The sequence below is a fragment of the Ambystoma mexicanum genome, chromosome 1p, assembly GCF_040938575.1.
Source record: "Ambystoma mexicanum isolate Mex_15411 chromosome 1p, UKY_AmexF1_1, whole genome shotgun sequence".
Lineage (NCBI taxonomy): Eukaryota > Metazoa > Chordata > Amphibia > Caudata > Ambystomatidae > Ambystoma > Ambystoma mexicanum.
In genome coordinates this window covers 762,019,560-762,043,792 of record NC_090921.1, presented here as the reverse complement: position 1 = coordinate 762,043,792, position 24,233 = coordinate 762,019,560, and the positions used below count along the sequence as shown (strand labels likewise).

Sequence of the window (24,233 nt, the reverse complement as noted above, 5' to 3'; positions counted from 1 at the left end):
AGCAATAACTTCTTACGCTGATCAGCCAGGTGATTGTATGTATTCATCTTTTTTAAGTTAATTATTGTGTGTCACCTTTTAGATTCCCCATGTTCCTTGAGTGCTACATCTAATTGTTTGCTGTGCAAACCAGATTAGCAACAGCTTACTTTTTGTATCATGGCAAGCACAATATTTTGTGGGCTAGATTTCTGATTCCTATTGTCATTGATGGCTTTCTTATTTTATTATGATGTTTATATGAGTATACTTTGTCGTTTCTGTGCTCATGGGCATGGATTTGGTGTGTTATTGGCTTTGAAGCATCTGAAGAACTTTGGTAGGATGACGTTTCCAAAACAGTTTATTCTTTAGACCCTCTGTAAAATGCACTGACCAGTATACATACAAGAGGGGATCCAGAGAGATTTGAAGTTGTACTATGTGGCAGGGAGGCCAATCTGATGAAGTCCTAATGTGTCACAGAACCATTGGGAGACAACTGTGATGAGCTCACAATCAAGTGGAACATGATGTAAAGTTCTCAGACTGTCTGCCTCCATAGTAGTCAGTGTTGCAAGATGGACAGCAACACACAGCTTGACAGGACTCCAGATCCTTTATTAGTACACCTTAGCAAGCAGTTGGAGGCGACTGAAGTGAGTGCCAGCACATTTGTTTTATTCATAAATGGAGATTTGCAAGATTCACCATATCCGCTGAGGCCTATTGAAACATGTAGTATTTAAATTGTCCATGCAGTACACTACGTTCCAGGACCTCTGAAGAAAAATCATCTTTGGGGAGGAAAACAAGTTCCCCCATCCCCTTGAATTCCATAGACCTGTCTGTTTTTTACAAATGGGTAGCACAGCAGGCTATCTCTGATCTCCCACCATTTGCAGTTGGTGAGGGCTAGCTACTTAACAAAGTAGCCAATATGCCTCCTTGGACATTAGCATGCCTTGTACTTGTTAGGCAGGATTTGTATAGCACAATATTGAACATTTATATTCTTTTTGGTGACTGCAAGTTTATTTCAGGTACTAGTGCTGTAGATGGGAGCAGTCTCTTCAATGCTTTCTCATCCCCCTTTTCCATCGTTATCCCATTTTGGCTAGTGAGCAAGGCTTCTTTTCTGAGGATGGTCAGACTTTGCAGACCTTTCGTAAACCCTGCATCTGAATATTAGTGCACACCTGTTCCCTCAGTGTATGGAGGTTTTGCTACCTTCAGCTACACCAGAATTTGATGTGCTAAGCTAAGTAAAGCTAACTATAGATGGGTGGCTTCCTGGATTGCCTGCCAGGGTTGTCAGGGTTTTCATCTTTGCTGCCACTTAAATGTGATTGATGGTGTAAATCTGTTCCCGCAGGGTAGATTGGTTTCCCAACCTTCACGTGTGTGTGTGTGTGTGTGCGTGCGTGCGTGCGTGCGTGCGTGCGTGCGTGCGTCCGTCCGTCCCCTTCAGGTTGTAACACTACAAAAAACCCTACTGGATGTATCTAGTGAACACCCAAGCACTCGTGACTCTGCTTACTTCCCAAAAAATATACCTGTGGATCTTAAAGGCTACAGGTAGACAAAGGAGATCTAAACCCAAGATCAAGTGTGTAAAAACACATACATCTCTGAATCTGTGTTAAGTCCTTTCGGTCTTAATGTGTCTAGTTTTCATATGAGGGTAGCCTCCAATTGCCTAAGTTTGAGTACACGATTACCCAATCTTTTATGGGAGGGTATATGCGCCAAGCCTTGAAAAGACATTTGTTCACATCTCCATCATGTTTATCCTTAAAGTGGCCAGTGAGGGGGTATGTCATATCGCCATTCTTGATCGCCCTATAGTGCTGCAAAATGCGCAGTTTGAGCCGTCCAATGGTAGAGCCTATATAATGTAGGCCACACGTGCATGTAATGGCATATACTACAAATTTGGTAAGACATGAAATCTTATGTTTGCACTTCCAAGTGTGGCCATTACTGCTAACAAAAGGAATTTTAGATACGTGCTTACACATTTTGCAGCTGTCGCATTTCTAAAAACCAACACGTGAATTGTTATTCAGCAAATATGACATTTCAACTTTCTCAGTAGGCCTCATGCTAGGAGATAGCATGTTTCTTAAAGTCGGGGCCTTACGAAAAGTAATACTAGGGGTGGCATCTAGCACTGGTTTAAGGTCTGTATCTGTGAGAAGTATTCCCCAATGCTTTCTCATGATGAATTTCATTTCTTTGGCTTGATTGTTAAACCCTGTAATGAACCGAATCTTGCTAGGTTTGTTTTCTTTTTTTGATAGAGAAGAGGTTTAGTCTAGTAGTTTTTTCAGCTTTATTGAAACAACCTGAGATAGTATTTTTACTATAGCCTCTCTTAATGAAACTTTGACCTATATGCTTGGCTTCTGATATATAGTCTGTATTATTGCTACAAGCACGTTTGGCTCTCAAAAATTCACCATAGGGGATGGATTTAATCAATGTTTTTGGGTGGTGACTATTGGCATGGAGGGTTGAATAGGAGCTGGTGGTTTTTCTATAGAGTTTGGATGTAAGATTGTTATTGAGTATCTGAAATTCTACATCCAGGAAGACCAATTCCCTCCTACTGCATACTGTTGTAAGTCTCAGATCTAATGTATTGTCATTCAGAATGTTAACCTATTGTTCCAGTTCTACTTCTGAGCCATCCCAAATGAAAAATAGGTCATCAATAAAACAATACCAAACAATAATATGTTTAGTAAAGTGCTCCAATTCTTCCGTCCAGGCCCTCTGAGTCTCCCACCACCCCATGTATAGATTGGCATAGGTGGAGGCCATACAGGACCCCATCGCCGTCCCCTGTGTCTGCTTGTGTCTGCTTGTAAATCTGGGTGTCATGCAGAAAGAATTTATGTTCAAGACAGAATCGAAGCATGAGCAAGAGCATGTCATTATGCTGGTGGTAGCTGATGGACCTACTATCTAAGAAGAATTTACATGCTTCTATACCAGCAGCATGATGTATGGAGCTGTACAAGGATACTACATCTAAGGAAACCAGCATGTATTCAGGTTCCGAATTAACATTGTTAAGCTTGGTTAATAAATCAGAGGTGTCTCGTATGTAAGAACTCAGGCTGGTCACAAAAGGCTGAAAAAAATGGTCCAGGTATTTAGAAGTATTCTCCAATAGGCTTCCCATTGAGGAGACTATAGGACGACCAGGCGGGTCAACAGTACTTTTATGCACCTTGGGATTAAAATAAATGAGATGGGTAGTGGGGTGAGGATTTTTCAAATGGAAATATTCATCCCTGTCAATAATTTCCAAGTCACACCAGTTCTTAAGCATATTAAGGTAGAGGCAATCAGTTTCCATTAACATTTCTTTCTTGACTGGTACGTAGTTGTCGAATTGCCTCTGCTTCATATTTGTCACTATCCATGACAACTATGCCTCCACCTTTATCCGATGGACGTATGACGATGGAGCGGTCTAATTTCAGAGTTTCTAATGCTTGAAGCTGAGTATAGTTGAGGTTTATGAGCGTGGACTGTATTTTGCTGGAGAGTTCTTTAAAGTTTTTCATAACCAAATCTTCAAAAACATCAATGGGTCCACATATGATATTGGGACAAAAAATAGATTTGGGCTTGAAAGTAGTGGGCTAGTTGATATCGGTAACAATCCCATACTGCTCCTGCAGTGTCATGTTGTCAATAGTGGCAACTTCATCCGTTCCTGATCGATCTGTCTCTTCCATATGCGCTAAACATATTAGACTGGTGAGATCCGTAGTTGTTAAAGGAGAAATGTCTTGTCCTTTAGCTTGTTCTTTACCTCGTCCTTCATCAACTTTGGTGGCATGAAACTTAGTGAGCTTTAATTTCCTGATGAATTTGAAAAGGTCAATTCTGGCAGCGGTATAGTCATATTTGTAGGTGGGGCTAAACGAGAGACCTAGGGAAAGTACCGAACATTCATTCTCAGTTAACATACTTTTGGAAATATTAAAGATTTTCAACTGGAGGTTTTCTTCCCTCTCGGTTTTCCCGTCTGGTTGGTCCCAGATCTCGTTGTCATATTGGATTGGTTGTTTGCATTTGTTGCCCCGCCTTGTTTTGTTTGACCGGCTCTTGCCCCTGCACCTCTTCCTGGTCCTCCGCGTTGGCCTCGCCCTCTTCTGTCCATCTTGCTGTCTAAATGCAGTAATTTGAATTCTTCTAAAAAGTTAAACTTTTTTGAACCCCTGCCTCCTGTATCTGATGAGTCTACTTCAGAGCTACTCAGATCTACAGTAGCCGAAGCTGATTTCACTAATTCTTTGGTGGCAATTTGTTCCAGTCTCGTTTTGATGGGGGCATCAAATCTTCTAGCGAATGTATATATTCTGCCTTGCTCGTAATCTAGCTGATCCCGCTTGAACTTGTGTTGGTTCCTCGTTCTTATTTCACCTTTGTGTCTTTCAAGGTTTTCCTCCATTCGATTCATTCGTCTTTTGCACTCATCCCCATCTTCAGACGAAAAAAGCTGCTCTTCCATCTCTTCGATGTCTTTAAGGAGCTTCACTCTGTCGAGTTTAGCATATTTGACCAAGCTCTCTATCATCTTGAAAGAGCATGTGTTGGTATGACTAGTCCATTCCTCAATAAGTATGGGGTCCATATCTTCAAATGTAGGAATATATATATATATATATATATATATATATATATATATATATATATATATATATATATATATATATATATATATATATATATATATATGCACACACACACACCCCCAACAAAAAGCAGAGTTAGGTATAGTTCCCAATTTTGTATCCAACCTTGCAGACAGATTCCTTCTCCTCATCCACAAGACAACTGCCAATACATCAGAGCTTATCGCCATGCCTAACCACACAATTGTGGTTAATTTGGTTACATCTTATACCTGTCTTTTTGCTCATATCCCCCTTTACCTTTTAACAGTCCTACTCACCAATCTATGCTGTTGGTTGAGACCAGTTATCGCTTACGCGATCCTATTTTCTTTCTTGTCAACCTAACAGTTGCTTGTTGCTTCTATAGTCACCCAAGAGGTATAATTGTTAATGTTCTTTCTGTAATAGCATCACATTTCTACTTGCAGAGGCCTCTGAAATCTTTTTGGAGTAATTCATATAGTGCTGTATAAATATATAGCACAGTGTGTCTGTTTCCTCATGTTCGTTGGATTTGACCCTTCCACGGCACCTGAGCATGACTTGGTTTCTTCATAAAGGACTAGTTTGTAGCTTCCATATCACCAGTCTTCTCACCTTCTCACCTCACCTTTTCACCTCTAGCATCTGCTGACCCCATACCTATCACCTGTGGTGTGCCTCAGGGATCCTGCGTCTCGCCCACACTCTACAAACTTTTTACCAAGCCCCTTTTCGATGATTTGGATCATCTCGGTATCACCTACACTAACTATGCAGATGATACCCAGATCCTCCTCCCACTTTCAGGGGATTATGAAAAGTGTTTGACCTTGGTGAATAGAGTGTACATCATCATCCAGGCATGGATGGCCACGCATGGTCTATGCCTGAATGACGATAAAACCGAACTCCTCATCCTGGGCACCCCCTCTAATCTGAAAAAACAAGGATCTGACTACTCCTCATTCATAATTGATGGCAATAGCATCAAAGTAGAACACGAGGTAAAAACACTAGGCTTTTATCTTGACTCAAACCTCTCATTTGCCAAACAGGTCAACTCCCTAGCGTCCTCCACAGCTTATACGTGCGAACTCATTTGCACTAGCAAGCCATTTCTCTCTGACAGTAGCTGCACCATCCTGGCTAAAAGCTCTCATCCTGTCTCGCCTGGACTATTGCAATGCCCTCTACTTAGGATCAACTAAAGCAACCATCAGAAGAATACAAATATTACAAAATAATGCCCTCAGAGCGGCATTAGGCATTTCCAGAAGAGACCACATCTCAGAGAGCAGCCGACAAAACAACTGGCTTCCGACCAATGACAAAATCCATCTAAAAACACTATAGCTCACCCACAAATCTCTTAACAATGCTGCCCCCAGCCGAGAGATTCCAAAAACAGACCTACCTGAGAACTCCTAGATCAACTAACAGAGATCGCCTCTCCATACCTAGTTTCAAACGCGGCACAATCGGAGGCAACAGTTTCCCCGTGAAAGCAGCCAAACTTTGGAACTCCCTGCCGCCCACTTTGAGAACGGACCAATCTTACCAAAATTTCAGATCAAACATCATTTCATGGCTGAAATTTAATGACCAGTAAAACGATAACCCCCTCATTAGCAAGCAGCTAGAATTCATTGCTACGGTACCTTATGCCTTTATGGAGTGAATCCTTCCCTGCCTCTCTCGACCTATTAGCCTTGTGGTAAGTACAACTGCCCTACCTCACCGCCTGTATTCCTGTACTTATCTCCGCCCACCATATAGCTATAAACACCATGTATATATTGCTTCTGCAAGATGTTTGTATCATTTGTATATACCCTTTTGTATTTTACGCCTGTAAATAGGTACCATCTGTATATACCCTCTTGTATGTAATGACTTGTATGTACATTTTATACCTTTTCTGTTGTAACTAAGCATTGCATATACTTGCAACTGCTGCACCTTGTTACCCCCGGGTATGATGCGCATTATAAATAATAAAACAAACAAACCAGTGTGTGATTTGGTCAAAACCTGTTTGGATGCTTAGGGTGGCCCGCTTGCATTTTCTTGGCAGTGTGGTTTCCCCTTCTAGGTTACCAGAATGTGCTTAGATTGTGCATGTATGAACACCTAGGGTGTTCTAACCTGCCTACTGTCAAGAACACCTGCAAATGTGTGTGTGTGTGTGTGTGTGTGTGTGTATATGTATATGTAATATATTAGAGAGGGGTTGTATAGGTGTCCGGTTTATGGTCTTCGATGCGTGTGATTTTCTGTTTTGTTAGGATGGATAATTGAAAGAAGTTTGGGAGCAATATGTGTAGGTGACAGAAAGTGGGTAAGAAGAGAGTTCAATAACCCCATGGACAGGAGAGAGATGGCCCCAGAGATCAGAGCCCTACCAGCCACATTTACTCTCTAAAAGCAGGCAAATACTTCCAACAAAAACTAGGAAGCAGTGGGGGCATTGAAGCCTCACATGCCTTCACGCATTCAGCTCTACAGACATGTTGAGATCAGTGGTACCAGTGGAGCAGCACTACAGAAAGTTACTTTTACTGCCTGATCTGAAGATGAACTTTGAGTCAAAAATGTATTTTATACTGTGCATTAATTACTACGTGCAAAGAAGTATGGATTAAAAATACATATGGGCTTTAGAGTTCAAATATAATATTACCTGCTTAAAACAATTTCCTTGCACTCGGGAGGTTAAGGTGGCTACATGGGAAGAATGTTATTCCGCCTAGACTTACCTGTGATCTCCAAGGCAAAGAGGAAATGGGAGCCACCGATGGACAAAGCAGAACAGCTACATGTGCCAGACAGGAGCAGGATGCTGGATGGAGTGCTCCGAGACGTGTGGTTAGATTGGCCTCCGTGGAACTGCTCCAGACAAGGACCCAGAGCAGGAAACAGCAGACGGGCAGTTGGACGGAGCAGGGAAGACCTGGGGAATGCCACGTGCGAGTCTGCTTCGGTGGAAGGGGAACACAGGGAAGATAGAATGGGGAGAAGCATGGCAGCTGCCATGATGCGATAACACCACTCGGAACTGAGGAAAGGGAGCAAAGCCTCCATACATGAAGGACTAAGAATGGCAGCAATGGTGACCGGGATGCATGAGGGGTGAGGCAGAGTCCTAAGCAAAGAAAAACCTATGAATGGTCAAGACGTTCTGTGGAGGGATTGGTGCATTAGAAAGGACCAGGGTATAAAAGCAGACATAGCTGGAACTCTGGGTGATTGGTACTCCATCTCTTGCAAGTGGAAGACCGTCCCTGAGTGGGCTTACCTAAGTGGAGAACCCTAGAAAAAGGGTACTAAGAGGAGGAGCACATCCTTATCATTCCAAAGATACTTTACAGAAGAAAGCAGCACTGTTTAAGTAATCTGTGTCTTGTTACCGATTTTGTGTTTTTCATGCCCCAATATACAGTTTTGAACAAGCCATCCTGATTACTGTTGTCTGTCCTACATCCATTTCGTCCAACCTATCACCAAGAACACTGTATTCTTTGGGGTCTGGGGGGCGAAAGCTCTTACCTGTTACCATTCACTGATTCATACTGCATCTGATCTCTGCATCACTGTGATCCTTACTATGGCAGCACTCCCCTCCACTCACTGTATCACAAGTCCCAAAAGGGGTTCGGTGTGGCAAAATGAAACCTGCTGCACCCTGGACCTTCCTAGTGCCAACGACACACGGACCGACTCCTGACTGCTGCAAGCCCGATAGCTCAAACCGGTGACCCTTCATATGCCTTTTACATTAGGGCAAAGCACTAGACAGTATAAGATTCATTCAGCCACATGGCCATCTTGGAATTAATTATCCGAGACGACCTAGTCGCCATCTCGGTATGAACTAGTGTGTTAGGCACAAATCTACAAACTACATTGCCAAAAATGCTCATAACACTTATGGAGTCCAATATACTACTTGTTTCAAGGTACGGCGTACATCTGAATGATGACACTCATACTGCTATTGGTGCAACACCCACAAGTATGACTAATCTAACGGTATACCCAAACAGACACAAGCATAAGGGATATAAAAAGGCTTTGTAGTCCCACTGAAACTGACTGCTGTCAGGTGAGGGCCTGCCATCCACCCAAAGATGCAACCTTTATGTATGTCAATTCATAATCGTTGCCCAAAGCAGGTCTTCATTCAACCTGTGTTCATGGGTTCTCATCTGAAAACCCCAAGATTGTTCAGGTTTAAATAAACGAGCAGGCAAGGAAAACATTTTCCTGTCTGGTTTTAATTGGTCAATAACCAGCCACCTCAAGTCATCTTCCCGATGGCTCATAGCCTGAAATGGTTGAACCAATGGTGCTGAGATCGTGCCATTGCGGATCCTACTCTGCTGTTCATTAATCCTGATAGAAATGTTTCTGTTGGTTATGGCAATTTGAACTAGTGAGCACTGGCATATGATCACATACATTACATTTGACGAATTACAATTAGTAGTAAAGTTTCTTAAAGACCACCTAAAATAACGATGGCTAAACTCTATAGTTTCAACAGGCAGAGGTGGCTTTTGAATTTTCTTCAACTTTGATTCAAAACTATAATAAAGGTGTGTCCTAGTCAGCCTGGCGTGACGTTAAATTGTAAATCATAGCCATGCTTGGTTACGGCATGGTAGCTACTGGGGGTCACACAATTCTATGACAAGACTGGAGGCGAGCATTATGCTTCAACTCCTTTAATTTACTACTCCTCAGCAGTTTCAACAAACCAATAAAATCAACAATAAACAGAAAAACGTCTCAACATACTTTTCTTGCTTTGAAACTACAATCCCCATAGTCTCTGTAGTCCATATCCTCCATGCTCAGCTATGACCACTTACTGTCCCTGAGCTCCTCCTCTTCTTTTACTGCTCTTCAAGCAGATAAGTACTATTTTGTCTATCTCTCTGTGTATGGAATTAATTGAGGTTAACAGATAGCAGGATGTGAGAAGAAGGTTTTGAGTGTATATTTCACTGTGTCAGCGCCGCATAGAATAAGGGGCTGTAGAACGTTTGAGACACATTAGGAATTTAGCCGTCTCGCCTCTGGCGCAGCCCCAGAGTAGAGAGCAGCGTTCGATCACGTGCGTGTTGGCTAGCAGCCCGTTCGAGCGGGCGGACCCCGCTGCACGCACACCCCGTGCCTCATGACTGGCACCTTAGGGGTGGTTATGCAGCGCCGCGGGGGATAGCAAGTGACCGCAGCGCCGTGCGGGCACAGGAGCTCTCAGCCCCTCTCCTCCGCGGAAGGGGCAGAGCAGCCGAACGGCAAAGCGCTCCGGCCCCCTCTTTCGCAGAGGCGGGGCTAGCAGCGTGTGGAGCAGCGGCCCCCTTGTTTGGAAAGGAGGAGATCAATACGAAGCCTGCTTCCGTGTCGCATTGTTTCCTGCGACGCGGAGCGGAGCTTTCGTATCGGAGCCGGGCCCGGCGGTGATTTGATCGATCTTATGAAGTGCGTATAACCGGCTCAGTCACGCCGGACCGCAATATTAGGGAGCATCATAGCTCAGAGGACAAGCCCTCTTCAGGGCACGTGTGTTTGGATTTACTAAGCACGGGGAAGTGTTGGAGCCTCACAAGGCTGATCAAGGCTTAAGCCTTAAAACAAAGCACAGTGCCCTCCACAATTAAAGGCACACCACGACAGAAGCCTATTCCAGGCCCAAATAAATACAATTTAGTCCGGTGCAGCCACTGAAAAAGATATGATTAAAAGAACCTGGTAAACAGATACACAAGCTGATACATTTGGAGGTATCAGACGCATCTATAGAGTGAAAGGGCGTGCTAAGACACCTTGACAAGTATAACAGGCACACAGCACCCTCCCAGAATGTCGGATTTTGAGTGGAGTGAAGAGGAGCATTCGCTTGACCTAGCTGCCAGCTTCAAGGAGGTGCTGGGAAGCTCACTCATAGATGTAGTGGCTTTAGGGGTGAAACCCCTACAAGACAGGCTGGAGTCCCTGGAAGCAATTCTCCACCAGCGCATAGACAGCACCACTCGGACAGAGCGCATGCCCAAAGAACCCTCAGAAGCAGGGTCTAAAGGGAGTACCAAGGCCCGGAAGAGGAAAGCCTCTTGCGACCCCCCCAGGGCCCACTAGAAGGGGCAAAGGAGAAGGCCCCGGAGGTCGTCGACGCCTTCGCAAAGCTCCGGGAAGCATATTTGCAGCGTCAGACAGTGCCGGACCTCACGACCCCCACCCCAGGGGACGAAGATGATGGCGAGGAGAACCCAGGCTCGGAAGGGGAGCCAAAGGAAGGAGACCCTCCCTCCCAAGACGAGGACGAGTTAAGGGAGGAGGAGGAAGTAAGACCCAGCGGAGGGAAGAGAATCCACAAAGAAAAAAGCTTCGAGGAGGTGGAAGAGGATATGTTCGATCCGGACAGTATCCGAAATTCAAGATCTTCAGACTGGCAACCATTACCAGGGGTGGCCCAGTACATGACCAAGAGACTGAGGAAGGCAATGGACAAAGAAGTCCGACAGCGCCTTCGCGCAGAGTGTCCTAGACCAGACCTCCTCGGCAAGGTAGCAGAGACTCCGGAATTGGATCCCAAGATGCTCACTTTCGTATCAAAGTCCAGCAAGGACCCCCGTAAGGGTATCGATAGATCTTGGCAAAGCTGTCAGGAGAAGGTTCTCGATCTAGCGGGCCCGCTGGCGAAAATCATGGACCTGGCAGAGAGGGCAAGAGACACGGGTGAAGAAGTGGACCCTGATGCCCTGGCAGGCTGGGCCAAGAGAGCAGTATGCCTCCTAGGCAATGCGAACTGCGCCATCGCTTCGGAACTCCAGAGAGGCCTTTTGCTGAAGATAGACGCAAAGCTCAGTGACCTAGCCTCGTATGAGGCAGGAGAGGCAGCACAAGGACTCCTTTTCGGAGAAATCTTCGACAAGGAGATGGGCCGCTTTGTCGGCACCTACACATCACTAGAGAAAGCACAAGCTTCGATTCGTCAGATCTTCCCGAACCGAGTTTTTGCCGGGAACAGCCGCCACAGGGGTCGTTCGGCTGGTCGTAACCAGGGAGGACGAAGACCCCAGAATCCCAGAGCCCAATACTGGGAGAATAGGCAGCAGGACTCCTTCTTCCCAACCAGAGGGCGATTCCAAAGAGGTCGCAGAAGGAGAGGAGCAGGTCGTGACCAAGGATTCACACAAGGTGAGAGCAGCACATTACCCTCCAGTGGGGAGGAGAACTGGTATGTTCTGGGAAAACAGGCGCGCACTTTCCAGCAATGCCTGGGTGTTTCAAACGATTATAGGTCTACATCTAGAATTAATAGAACACCCTGTGCAAGTACGCAGGCCACACCATCAGCGACTAGAGCGCACAGAGCAGGAACTGTTAGATCACAAACTGCTACAACTGGCGAAGAAGAACGCCATAGAGAAGTGCCCGGGAGACCCCAGTTTCATAAGCAATATGTTCTTAGTGCACAGAAAAGAGAAAGTCCGACCCGTAATAAATCTAAAGGAGCTGAACAGCTGGGTGGTATACCGACATTTCAAGCTGGAGGGCATCCACCAGCTCCGAGACTCGCTCAGAGAGAAAGATTGGCTGACGAGACTGGATCTGAAGGATGCTTACCTGACGATTCCAGTAGCAGAAGAGTTCAGGAATTTCCTGGCTTTTCGCTGGAAAGGGCGGCTTTGGCGATTCAAGACTATGCCCTTTGGGCTTGCATCAGATCCCTGGGCCCTCACCAAGCTGATGAAACCAGTGGCAGCGGCAATAAGAGAGAAAGAGATAAGATTAATCATCTACCTAGACGATCTTCTTCTACTAGCAGAAGACCGAGAGACCCTCAGATATCAGACGAGATGGGTCCAGTACTTACTAGCGTCCTTAGGGTTCCTAATGAACATAGAAAAGTCAGACACGGAACCAGCACAGAGGCTGGATTTCCTGGGCTTCGTATAGGATACCAGGAAAGCGACGCTGGAGCTTCCAGCTCGGAAGATCCGCGATATCAAGAGAGAACTAAGAGGGTGTCTGGCAAGAGAAGTAGTTTCCCTCAGAACGCTGGCAAGAATAGTGGGGCTTTTAGCAGCTTCCATTCAAGCCATATTTCCAGGTCCATTGTACTATTGAGCCCTACAAAGGCTAAAGATCAGGCATCTGCAGCAAGGCTTGAGGTATCATCAATCGGTGCCTTTGGATCCCGAGTCCAAGACAGAGCTGGAATGGTGGTTGAGGAATATGGATGCCTGGAATAGGCGAGCCATTTTCAGAGACCGTCCGGATTAAGTCATAGAATCCGATGCCAGCGGCTGGGCTGGGGTGCAAGGTGCTGAGACCTACAGACAGGGGGGGAAATGGAGCGAGGAGGAGCTTCGGCTTCACATAAACTGCCTCGAGCTACTAGCAGGATCATTTGCGATCAGAGCCGTCACGAAAGGGAAGATGAGATCGTGTGTCCTATTGAAGATGGACAACATATCGCCAGTACGTTATGTAAACCATCTAGGGGGTACCAAATCCAGAATGCTAGCCGAGCTAGCGAAGGACTTCTGGCATTTTTGCCTGCGATCAGAGACATCAGTCATAGCAGAGTACCTTCCAGGGTCACTGAATGTGGTAGCGGACTGGAACTCGGGCTACCTCACGGACTCCAGCGATTGGAGACTGGATCCAGCAGTATTTCAGAGGATGAGCGAGAGGTGGGGCCCGATACACATAGACCTCTTTGCATCTCGGCTGAACGCCCAGACGGCATCTTACTTCAGCTGGAGGCTGGACCCGGGAGCTCTGGGGACGGACGCGTTCCTTCAGGAATGGAGCGGAGGCCCTCACTATGCTTTCCCCCCTTTGTGATGCTGAGCAGAGTGCTGGCGAAGTGCCGGAGGGAGAAAGCGGAGCTGTTGATAGTAGTGCCACTGTGGAAATCCCAAGTGTGGTTCCCAACGCTTATGGAGCTAGCAGTAGATCAGCCGAGAATACTCCCAGAAGGGGAGGAATTGCTCATGGACCCAGGGCGGTCATATCATCCTCTGAGAGTGAGGGAGACACTCCCGCTCATCGCTTGCAGGATATCCGGAGACGCTGGGCGCTGCCAGGCATTTATCAGCAGGCTGCTCAGCTCATCGCAGAATCCTGGGCTCCGTCTACGAGAAGGAGCTACGACGCGGCTTGGGCCCAAGTGGTCTGGCTGGTGCAAGGGGAGAGGTGTTCATCCCATTTCTGCAACTGTAGTGATGATTCTGAATTTCTTAGCACTGTTATTACAAGATGGGAAAGCGTTTCGCACTGTAGGAGTTTACAGATCCACAATATCAGCAGGACATCTGCCGATAGACGGAGTACCGGCAGGGGAACACCCAGCAGTGGTCAGACTCATCCGAGGAGCCAAATTTAAAGTACCTCCAGAACCGCGATATAAGACGGTATGGGACGTTCGAGTCGTCCTTAAGCTATTGTAGAGCTGGCCCGGGAATAGATATTTAGATATTTATCCCTGAAACAATTGTCTGGGAAATTGGCAATGCTTTTATGTCTAGTCTCGTGCAAGCGGATATCAGATGTCAGAGCACTGGAAGTAGATAGGACGTCATTTGGACCAGAGGGAGTAATGTTCTCCATAGTGCAGAGGACTAAGACGGGTACTTCCTCAGTACACTATCCATATTTTACGAGTACACCTAAATGGTGTGTAGCTAGCTGCGTCAAAGAATATGAAAGCAGGACAGCAGAACATAGGGCAGCGAATACCACGCAACTGCTTATAGTGCGCAGAAGGCCTTTTCAGGGCGTATCTACAGCTACTATTGCCAGATGGGTGAAAGAAATCATGCAAGCAGCAGGTATAGATGTGGGAAAGTATGGAGCGCATTCAGTAAGAGTAGCTATGGCATCTAAAGCCTTTAGGACAGGAGTGTCTCTTAGAGATATTATGTTAGCAGCAGATTGGACGAATGGTCGAACACTTAAAGAGTTTTATTTCAAACCGACCGAGAGTTTAGCGGTCAAGGTGTTGGGAAGCTTTGAACAAGCATAATGCTCGCCTCCAGTCTTGTCATAGAATGAAGATTACCCCTGCTAACTGCGCAGGGAGTATTCATTCTATTAAAGACTAGGAGGCGAGCATTAAATTCCCGCCCAAGCTATGTATTGCCGTATGATAGATTTGATTTAGCATATGTTAAGAAATGTTGTAGTGTGAGCAATACATGGAAGCCACCCTGATTTTTCTATTTCGCATTCTCCTAGGGGAAGAGCAGAAGAAAAATTGATGTAGGAGACTAGCAGTGGTAATCGCCTGGAGTCGAGGGAGTTCAACATTCGGTTTGGAGTGGTTTAAGTCTTCGCCCAGTTAGCAGGACTTTGTGTGGAGTTTATTGAATGACTTTTCAGAGCGAGTAAAAGAGAGGAGGAGCTCAGGGACAGGAAGTGGTCATAGCTGAGCATGGAGGATATGGACTACAGAGACTATGGGGATTGTAGTTTCAAAGCAAGAAAAGTCTGTTGAGACGTTTTTCTGTTTATTGTTGATTTTATTGGTTTGTTGACACTGCTGAGGAGTAGTAAATTAAAGAAGTTGAAGCATAATGCTCGCCTCCTAGTCTTTAATAGAATTAATACTCCCTGCGCAGTTAGCAGGGGTAATCTTCATTCTTTAGCCACAGCATTTGGATGTCATGTTTCTGACAGCTTGCTGAGCAGTAGTTCAGCTATGACAGAGCTGATGTGCATTAGCTACATGGTCTGGATGTCCTTCTGTGCACCAATCTCCTATAACATTTTGCCTTGCTAAGGGAAGGAAACCCATCTCTTAGTTGATTTCATCTTTGGGCTCTAAAGAAATTATTTACTGGAACACTGTTGGGAATACAGTCTATTCCAAAGTTCTCAACCATAGAGGTGAAGACAGAGAGCTCCAAAACAGAGGACAGCTCTGACGCCCAACCATCCCTGGGAAGCTTTGGGGCTGACATTGCTGTGGACTAAGGCCTCTCTGCTGCTTGTGCACGGGAACCAGGATCCTGCTCACTGGACGTCAATTGATCCCAAACAAACTTCCTGGCGTGCCAGTGCAGAATTAAGGACTTTGTCCCTGAGAAACTGTGGATTGGGCATTCCAGCAAGCTAGAAATCCAGAAGCCAGAACCCTGTTTTACTGCCTTTGGACACCTTCAATCCGGCTCACCCATGCTCGACTTACTTCGAGCCACTGTAGGGACTGTGTCGCCTCTTTGTCACTAATTTCAAACTGCTTACATGCTTCTTCAAGCTGTCATGACGCCAACTCGACCACATGAAAAGCATCACTGTCATAACTCGACCGTTGACTTACTGTTTTGGAAGCATTCAACTCTCCACATCCCGGGTACTGACTTGACCCAGCAGAAGCATTGTCTCTACCCGACTCGAATGTCACCTTGACACATTGAAAACCATTGTCTTTTCCGGCTCGCATGCTGAGGTGGCCCAGCGGATGCTTCGTTTCGACCTGACTCAACTCCGACACAAGCTGTTGGGCCCCATCGCCTTGAATCGTCTCAAGCGCAGACTCGATCCACTGAGAGCCATGTCTCAGAACCAATTCGACACTGATTCGCTGCTGCATCAAACCGACTGGAATGTCTTGACACCCACATCACTGCAGGATAGCACCTGAAAGTGAAAGCTTCTGTCGAGCACCCAAGACAACAAGACAAATGTATTTGAAGAGGCCCAGTCCCCTGGTCCACCTTAAAGGACCATGATGACTTTTAAACCCCCCTTCTCTGCCTTTTAAAGAAATATGCTTGAACTTGGCATTGCTGCTGAAATCCTTTGCCTGTACAACCGTGCTGATCAACCCAGAGTGCCCTTTCTTATCAAAGTCTGCATTCTTTGTGTTTCTCTTACTGGGGAGGGTCTTACGAGTTTTTAATTAGTTGGTTGCATTGATTGTGTTTATTAGAGTCCCTATTTGTATAGAACCTTTGTTGGACATTGCTTTATTTTGGTACCACCATACTATTGTAGTTTGTTTTGCACCTGTATCAGCTCACACCCCTCTTAAAGATCTAGATAGCACTGGGCTAGCACTTCGTAAAGAGGCTGGGGAGGTATACCTGTATGTCTGTGCCTGTTTCACCTTTATGATTGGGATCACTACTACTACTATTAAGTAGTAGTGTGGGACTGAGAAAGCAGTTTAGTCATTACACACCCCTGTACATTTTGTCACACTAACCAGTTCCATTTTTGACTGCCGCAGAGATGTTGCCCATCTTTTTGAGATTCACGCAACGCTGAATCCTCGAACGTTTTTTTAGCTCAGTTTATGGGGGGGTCTTACATATACTGAATTGAAAATATCATGTTGTGAGGATATTAAAGCACTAGTAATTGCCACCCAGTTTTTGGTTTGGAGGAGAGGATGGACTTGTCTGGGGGGTCATAACTTGAACATTTGTATTTTACACAATGACCGCATTCATTTTACACAAAGGTTGGTATCAAACCAGATTGAGTATCTCTTTCTCCCGAGGCGTTGGTATGTCTCCCAGAGCGTGTGGCTGTGTGAAGGTAATAGTCAACTTTTTGGCATTACCCATCATCAAGATCTGTGATTTTTTGCAATTTTAGTAAAAGTAGAGATTACGCACTCTAGGCATTCATTGATTCTATTTCGAAAAGCCTGTTCCTTTTCTAGACAAAGATGGATCTGGGTGTCATGATCTTTGCCAGTGGTGCATGCACATGTTAAAGAGCAGCATGTAAGAGTACAAGTAAGAAAAGCTGCATATGATGACTTTTTATCATGGCGTTGGCAGATCTTATATGAACTGGTTGACTAGAGAGAGAGAGAAAGGAACAAAATCACTTCACTGCTGTACCAAACATACCTCTCAAGTTTTCCATATTTCCATACAGTCGTTTATTGACTGCGTCATATGCAGCGGTTAGGTCAATCAAGTAAGATCAGAACTGCAGAATGATTGGAGTCTACTGCTGGAAGAACATCTTCCCTGATATCCGTCATAATGGATTCTGCGACCATGTGACGTCTATACAAGATTGTCTATCATTAAGGATGTGTTTTCACACAATTATTTACACCTGGCGGTAATCCTCAACTTCCAAGAACTGTTTAGAAATGGGAGGTTGAATATCAGGCTGTAGTTTACCAACTGAAATGGGTATTCTGTTGGCTTTAACGTAATCAAGTTTATTGTTTAGCACAAAACCAGCACAATCTACAAGCATACATAAAAAGGCACAGTCACTGTTGACTGCAATATTAAAAGTTCAAAACCAATAAGGAATGACAATAAGGCATATAAACAAAACACAAATATCCCAAATGTATAAATTCAGTAGAAATTGACAGAATAAAAAAGCATTCCAAGTGGTCTTTGAGAAGAGTATGATAGCGTGATTGAGTGCATCGGGAGCTGTGCCCTAGGTTAGAGAACAGTATTTAGCATGCCCTTCATATCTGGACGAAGAGTCCTGATGTCCTCTTTGAAGAATGGTGCTTTCAAGGTTCAAATTAGCAGTTATATGCTTTTTTATACCAAAGGAGACTTGCAAGGTGGCCAACATGACAAACCTATCGAACCTAGGCTCCATAAGCAAAGATGGAGCAGGATATTTGTTTGCATGTGGCCAAAAATCCCTCTTTGAAGAGGCTAAAACTACCCACCTGCAGTAAAATGCATTCACCCTAAAAAATAAGGAATTCTTTCAAGCACACATAGAGGATACCCTTAATGTGATCAGGGATTTATTTACAATCTGCGCAACCCAGGACTTTGAATATGGTCCAAGATTCCACTCTGAAACTAGCCATCTAACTGTCTGACTTTTCCAACACAAAATTATGAACATCAAACCATCTTCAGTTCAGCAACCAAACAGGCCATTCCATATGCAGTATCCTGCATAAAGGCATGCGCAGCTCCAAGATGCCTATGCTTGACAAAAGATCATGTTGTGCTTAGAGCTTCATCTCTCTAAACCTTTGAATCACCTCACCTAGGTCAGGGTCCATTTCTTGTTTTGAGAACCAGCCTTTCCATTCAGAGTTTGAAATTAAGGGGAGCTGGGAGCTATTTAGCTCCTGCTAGTAGCCTGCAAGAGCCTGGTTAGCTCAACACAAAAAGCTACCAGGAGCTACTCCCCCCCCCCCCCCGGGCCAACAGATGCTGAACAAAGGCTCCTATGTGAATTAAACTCTTTTTGTTTGAGGCAATCTATAAATAAACATTAGGATACATCTTTACACCATTTAAAGTATAAAGGGTCATACAGAATGAACAAAATTATATTTTTGTATCATATGTGGAAGTTCGATTTGTGGAAAGCTATGTACTAGCTACTCGTTTCCCAGTGGCAGCTCCTGCTCACTGGTTAATGCTGGATGCCCAGGAGCTGCTTTTAGCTCCTCCTTCTCCAACCTTAATTTCGATTCTTGCCAAAGCTCGTTGACTCCTTTTGATTTCTCTTTTCAGTTTTATGCAGCCAACATACAAATTGGAGTGAGCAAAATCAACCAAATGCCATTTCACTTCATATACAAAAATCAAAAACGGGATGACTGCTGATAGTCACTACTTGAAGAATGCCCAAACAAAGGCCATGCCCATTAGTACAACCAACATCAGCCAGCTTCTAACTACATGTCCTTTCTCTTGTTCCGATTCTCACCCCACTGCTTTGAACCAGGCCTGTCACATTGGCGATGTCTTTTCAGACTCTTACTCAGACTCAATAGAAGGGAACACAACACAGGCTATACCAATCAAAAAAGGGATCCAGTTTAAGTACTCTGTGGGCGATGCAGAGAACCTTAAAGGTCAAGAAGCAGAATTCCTTCAAAACGAAATCTCACTCTGCCCCTCTGAAACTTGAGGAGAACCATCTCCGGTTCTGGAAGCACCTCAAGACATTCCTCTTTGCTTCTGCTTTCTCTCCTCCTCTCCCCTGCTGATCTCCCGGCTGAATCTGAAGCTGCACTGGTTTTCCTGGCCACCCTCTGATCTCGGGCCCAGGCCCCCCCCTGCCTATTGCACACCTGCACTGCCCCCCTGACAACACCTGCACTTGGGGACTGTTCTGTATCTCGACAGCCCCTGCTAGCACTTGACACCTGATGTCTGCACTTACCCTTGCACTTGCCACCAGCTGGCTGCACTTTTATTTATTCTATTTTATTTTCTATATTTATTTCACTGTCATCCTATGTACTGCACTGCCCCCTCCCTTTCCCCCCACACTATCTCCCTTCCCCCCTCCCCTGCACTTGCGCGATCTCAATGTCACCTGGCCTAGTAGGATCGCTGTCTCGGGCTTCCTTCTGTTTCCCCTCCCTTGCCTCATCGCGCCTTGAAACACTTGTGTATAGGCATGTTATAGATGCCCTATCATATCATATCACTCTACCAACCAACCATAGACCTACGATCAAGGAACATACTTTTAGAAACCAAAGCATGTTGCAGAGAAAGACATGGAGGCTCCACCTTTTCCACTGTGGTGGCCAAATACAGGAACACGCTAGCAAGGGAAATCTGTACCCTAAAGGACCACCTCAAATTCAGGAAAAGTCTTAAAAACCTAGCTCTTCAATGTTCAACACAACAAAACTTGAACCTACACCCATTAAGCAGGTAAGAGCAAGTTGCCTGTAAGTTGCTGTTCGGCTGAAGACTCTCACTGTTATTCTGCTCGACATGTGGATTTTGGCTGCTAATAATCGTTTGGCGCTCAGACACACCCCTTTTCCCACAATTCTTCAACAGGGGGAAGATGCGTGCACGCTCCGAGCAAGTTGCCCGTAAGTTGCTGTTCGGCTGAAGACTCTGACCGTTATTCCTCTTGACACGTGGATTTTGGCTGCTATTCATCGTTTGGCATATGTTGATGGACTTTGGACTCTATTGAAAGCCTTACATTGAGTAACATTGTACTAATTTGTTTTTGAAAGCCTAATTTAGAATCTTTCTTATATTTCTAGGCTCAGACACCCCCCTTTTCCCACAATCCTTCAAAAGGGGGAAGCCGCGCGCTCCTACGCGCACGCTCTCAGCAAGTTGCCCGTAAGTTGCTGTTCTCTGCTCGCAGCGCAGCTGCGCAGCTTGAGCAGACTGCTGAACAGCGATGACCTTGTCCATTGCTTTCCATTGCTTTGCTCAAGTTCCATTAGTGTTTACTACTGGGATAGGTTGTTATTGTGTTTCTGTTGCCAGAAGTAAGGGTCTTTGTAGAGAACCAACCAGGATTTCCTCCTTCATGCTGATATGATATGGCATTTGTAACGCGCCTATACACAAGTGTTTCAAGGCGCGACGAGGCGAGGGGGATCAAGGGGAGAACAGACAACGATCCTACTAGGCCAGGTATCATTCAGATCGCGCAAGTGCAAGGGTAGGAGGACTGGGAAAAGTGCAAGGGGAAGGGGAGAGGGGAAAGTGCAGTACATGGTTAGTAGAATACAAGATAAATAATAGGGCCAGCTGGTGGCAAGTGCAAGGAGAGTGCAGTACATGGTTAGTAGAATACAAGATAAATAATAGGGCCAGCTGGTGGCAAGTGCAAGGTAAGTGCCGGGAGAAGGGGCTGTAGGATGCAGAGACAGTCCCGTAGTGCAGGTAGGCAGTGCATGGAAGAGTGGCTGGGCCAAGGACCGAGATCGGTGAGTGGCCCTGTTGCAGATTCAGTGCAGGTTCAATGATTTTAGCAGGGGAGAGAGGGAGAGAAAGCGGAGGCAAAGAGGAAAGTTTTGAGGTGCTTCCGGAACCGGAGATGGTTCTCCTCAAGTTTCAGGGAGGCAGGAAGGCTGTTCCAGAGGGTGGCCCCTGCTGCGGAGAGAGATCTACCCCCAGCTCGTTGCTTGGAGAAGCGGCTGACCCTGAGGTAGTCGGAGGTGGATGAGCGAAGAGCTCGAGAAGGAAGATATTTAGGAAGAGAGAGTTGAAGGTATTTTGGCCCAAGGCCCCAGAAGGCCTTGTGGACAATGCAGAGGGTTTTGAACTTAATCCTCGCAGCCACTGGGAGCCAGTGTAGCGATTTCAGTCCTGGAGAGATACGATCCCTGGGCTTGAGGCCAAGGACAAGTCTCGCAGTCCTGTTCTGGATGAGTTGCAAAGGGCGGAGAGTAGAGACAGGAAGATTTAGATAGAGGCTGTTACAGTAGTCCAGCTTCGAGAGAACCAGGGCTCTGGAGACAGTGAGAACCAGGGCTCTGGAGACAGTGAGAAATGCTGGACAAACGGAACGTAGCTGAAGACATACGTGATTTTTGTCATCCCTGGTTGCAGGGGCCCGAAGATGTAGTCAATGAGCGTATACGTCTGGAGGAGAGCATCACTGGGTGTATGCAGTCAGAGGATGTTCAAGGCTCTCAGGCAGACATTCTAAGTGTTTCTTTAACTGACATTCAAATTTTGACTGGTGCGTGTGTTCCATCTACTGTGCCGTGCATTGAAGCCGTGATCGTTGATTTATCCTGACAGCTGGTTGAAACCAACTCTCCATGTAACAGTAATCTTAATGATATACCGATGTCTGAAGTACCTAATCATGATTTTTGTGGTCCTAGCGGTGGGGCAGTGGTTGATCTCTCAATGCCTTGTCATGAGGCAAGGGGTGTGACAGATACCTCAGTTGGTGTCCCAGCGTGCTTTTCTCCCATTTCTGCTCACCCTTCGAGACATAATAATAGCATAGATCAATCTCATTGTATGTTTGTTCAAACTAACCACACTGTAGCTAACCTGTCCTTGTCTTTTATTCAACCGACACCCTGAAGACCCCATCCCCTCCTCACTTCCCCTCGGATCTCCCTGTCGCCTCATGCTACTGCGACAAATCAACTATCTTTGCTTCAAATGACACTTAATGCAATAAACACCACTATGTTTTCACTTACTAAATTGTTTGAAACCTTAGATTGCAAAATTGCATGCTAATCTAAACAGATTGATGACATCATCTTGTGGATGAATGAGTTTGATAAAAAACACAAAGCGAGGGCGAAATCATCTACTACCAATAAATTGGGAGATTTGCAAATGCAGACACTTGAGGAGGTACAGAAGGCCGCTGCTCAAGTGCCGACAAAGGGTGTTTTGCCCACATTTTCACCTATCATTCATTCCGTTTTGGTGGACCAGGCGGAGAGGGTGAAGCAAGGCGCCATCGGGCTGCCTGTAATTTTGGGTGGGGCAAACAAACACGGGGATGAACATTCAGTGATTGGTTTAGAAAAAGTAGTTTCAAAACCACTAGTGAACTCTCCATTTCTATTCACTATGTTTCAATCTAAATCAAACTTAAAAACAGAAATTTAAAAGAAAGCTGTTTCGTAATTGAAATCAAATGTCAATTTGTAAAACCGATAACACTAGTTGTAGTTCCATGGCCTTGTAGACATCATGCGGTGCTTAACAAATATAAACGACTAGCCAAAAATAAACTCAAAGCACTCAGGGCTAAAGCCCCCGGTCCTGAAAACTATGCGCCTTTGAACGCCTTGATTTCGGCGATGGCTGTCGCAGGGGCCAATGAAGGGAAAAAAAACAACACACTTGACCCCACTTTTGTGACCAGTGAAGATCACAATTAAAGAAGTTGACATGTTGAGTTTGTTAGCCCCCAAGGGCTCCAACGCAGCTACTGCCTCTTTGAAGGATTCTAATATGGCTAAAGATAAGCTTCCCCAAATCTTAACTCTGCCTGACAACAAGGACTCTAATGTGGTTAGTGAAATCTTACCGCAAATCAGAGCAGCGATACAGACATCGCTAAAAGAATTTCTTCTGTTGCAAAACCAGAGCATGCTAAGGCCTGATACCGACATTACAACTGCTGTCGCATCGGAAGCCGTGTATGAGATTGATGCTCCTTCCAACCAGTCAGCTCGTGGTACAGCTAGTGATGCTGTCATAGCGAGACACTCTAAATCTGTGCAGTAAATGGTGATATTCGAACCGTTCAGCTACCTAAATCAGGCCAAAATAACAATTGTTTCATTATGAAGTCTTGGCCAGCTCCTTTTCCTGCCTATTAGCTGAACAGATCATCTGTTCTAGGCATTTTTGAGGAAATAGCGAGCCTGCGGGACGTTAGTTTGGCCAATATAACGCAGGTTGAGTTTGTGAATGATGAAGAACTTTCGATAGTGAGAATAAGGTTGGCTTCAAATGTGGTAAGAAATGTCATCTGGCAAGCCAATATGGAACTGTTTGCCTTGGGTTTTGTTCTTGCTCAAGATCCTTCATCATCTAAAGCAGACACACCGCGAGGTTTGCCGAAGACGGCACATTCCGCTTCTTCCTTAAGAATCCCTAGAAAGTGTATAATAAAAATAAAAATTCTAGGAGCCTCGGTCCATCTTGCCACACATACATTATAAGGCTGTAACTAACTGAACCACAGGATTCAAGGACAGTTTAATTTGCAAGCTGGAACACATGCGGCTCTTAACTCTAGTGCGACAACCTTAGCAGTATTCCATATAGTAGCATTTCATTACGAGATCATTTTACAGCCAGCCAAGTCTAATGGCAAAGGTAGTTCTTCTTCTGGCTTATTGCTGGCAGT

At 45.3% G+C, this 24,233-nt stretch overlaps 2 protein-coding genes across 6 annotated transcripts in view; one reads left to right on the top strand and one right to left on the bottom strand.

The window, feature by feature from the left end:
• Positions 1-24,233, top strand: part of THEM4 (thioesterase superfamily member 4) — a 781,652-nt gene that overhangs the window by 168,769 nt on the left and 588,650 nt on the right. Inside the window, exon 1 of one of the 3 annotated variants that reach the window (XM_069650891.1) lies at positions 531-638. The exons of the other annotated variants lie outside the window; for them this stretch is intronic. Within the exon in view, the coding sequence (XP_069506992.1) occupies positions 561-638 (78 nt within the window). The 5' untranslated portion in view covers positions 531-560. Of the gene's footprint in view, positions 1-530; positions 639-24,233 lie in introns of those variants that run through there. 3 annotated transcript variants of the gene reach the window in all.
• Positions 1-24,233, bottom strand: part of LOC138580361 (uncharacterized) — a 253,475-nt gene that overhangs the window by 122,349 nt on the left and 106,893 nt on the right. The window lies entirely within an intron of this gene.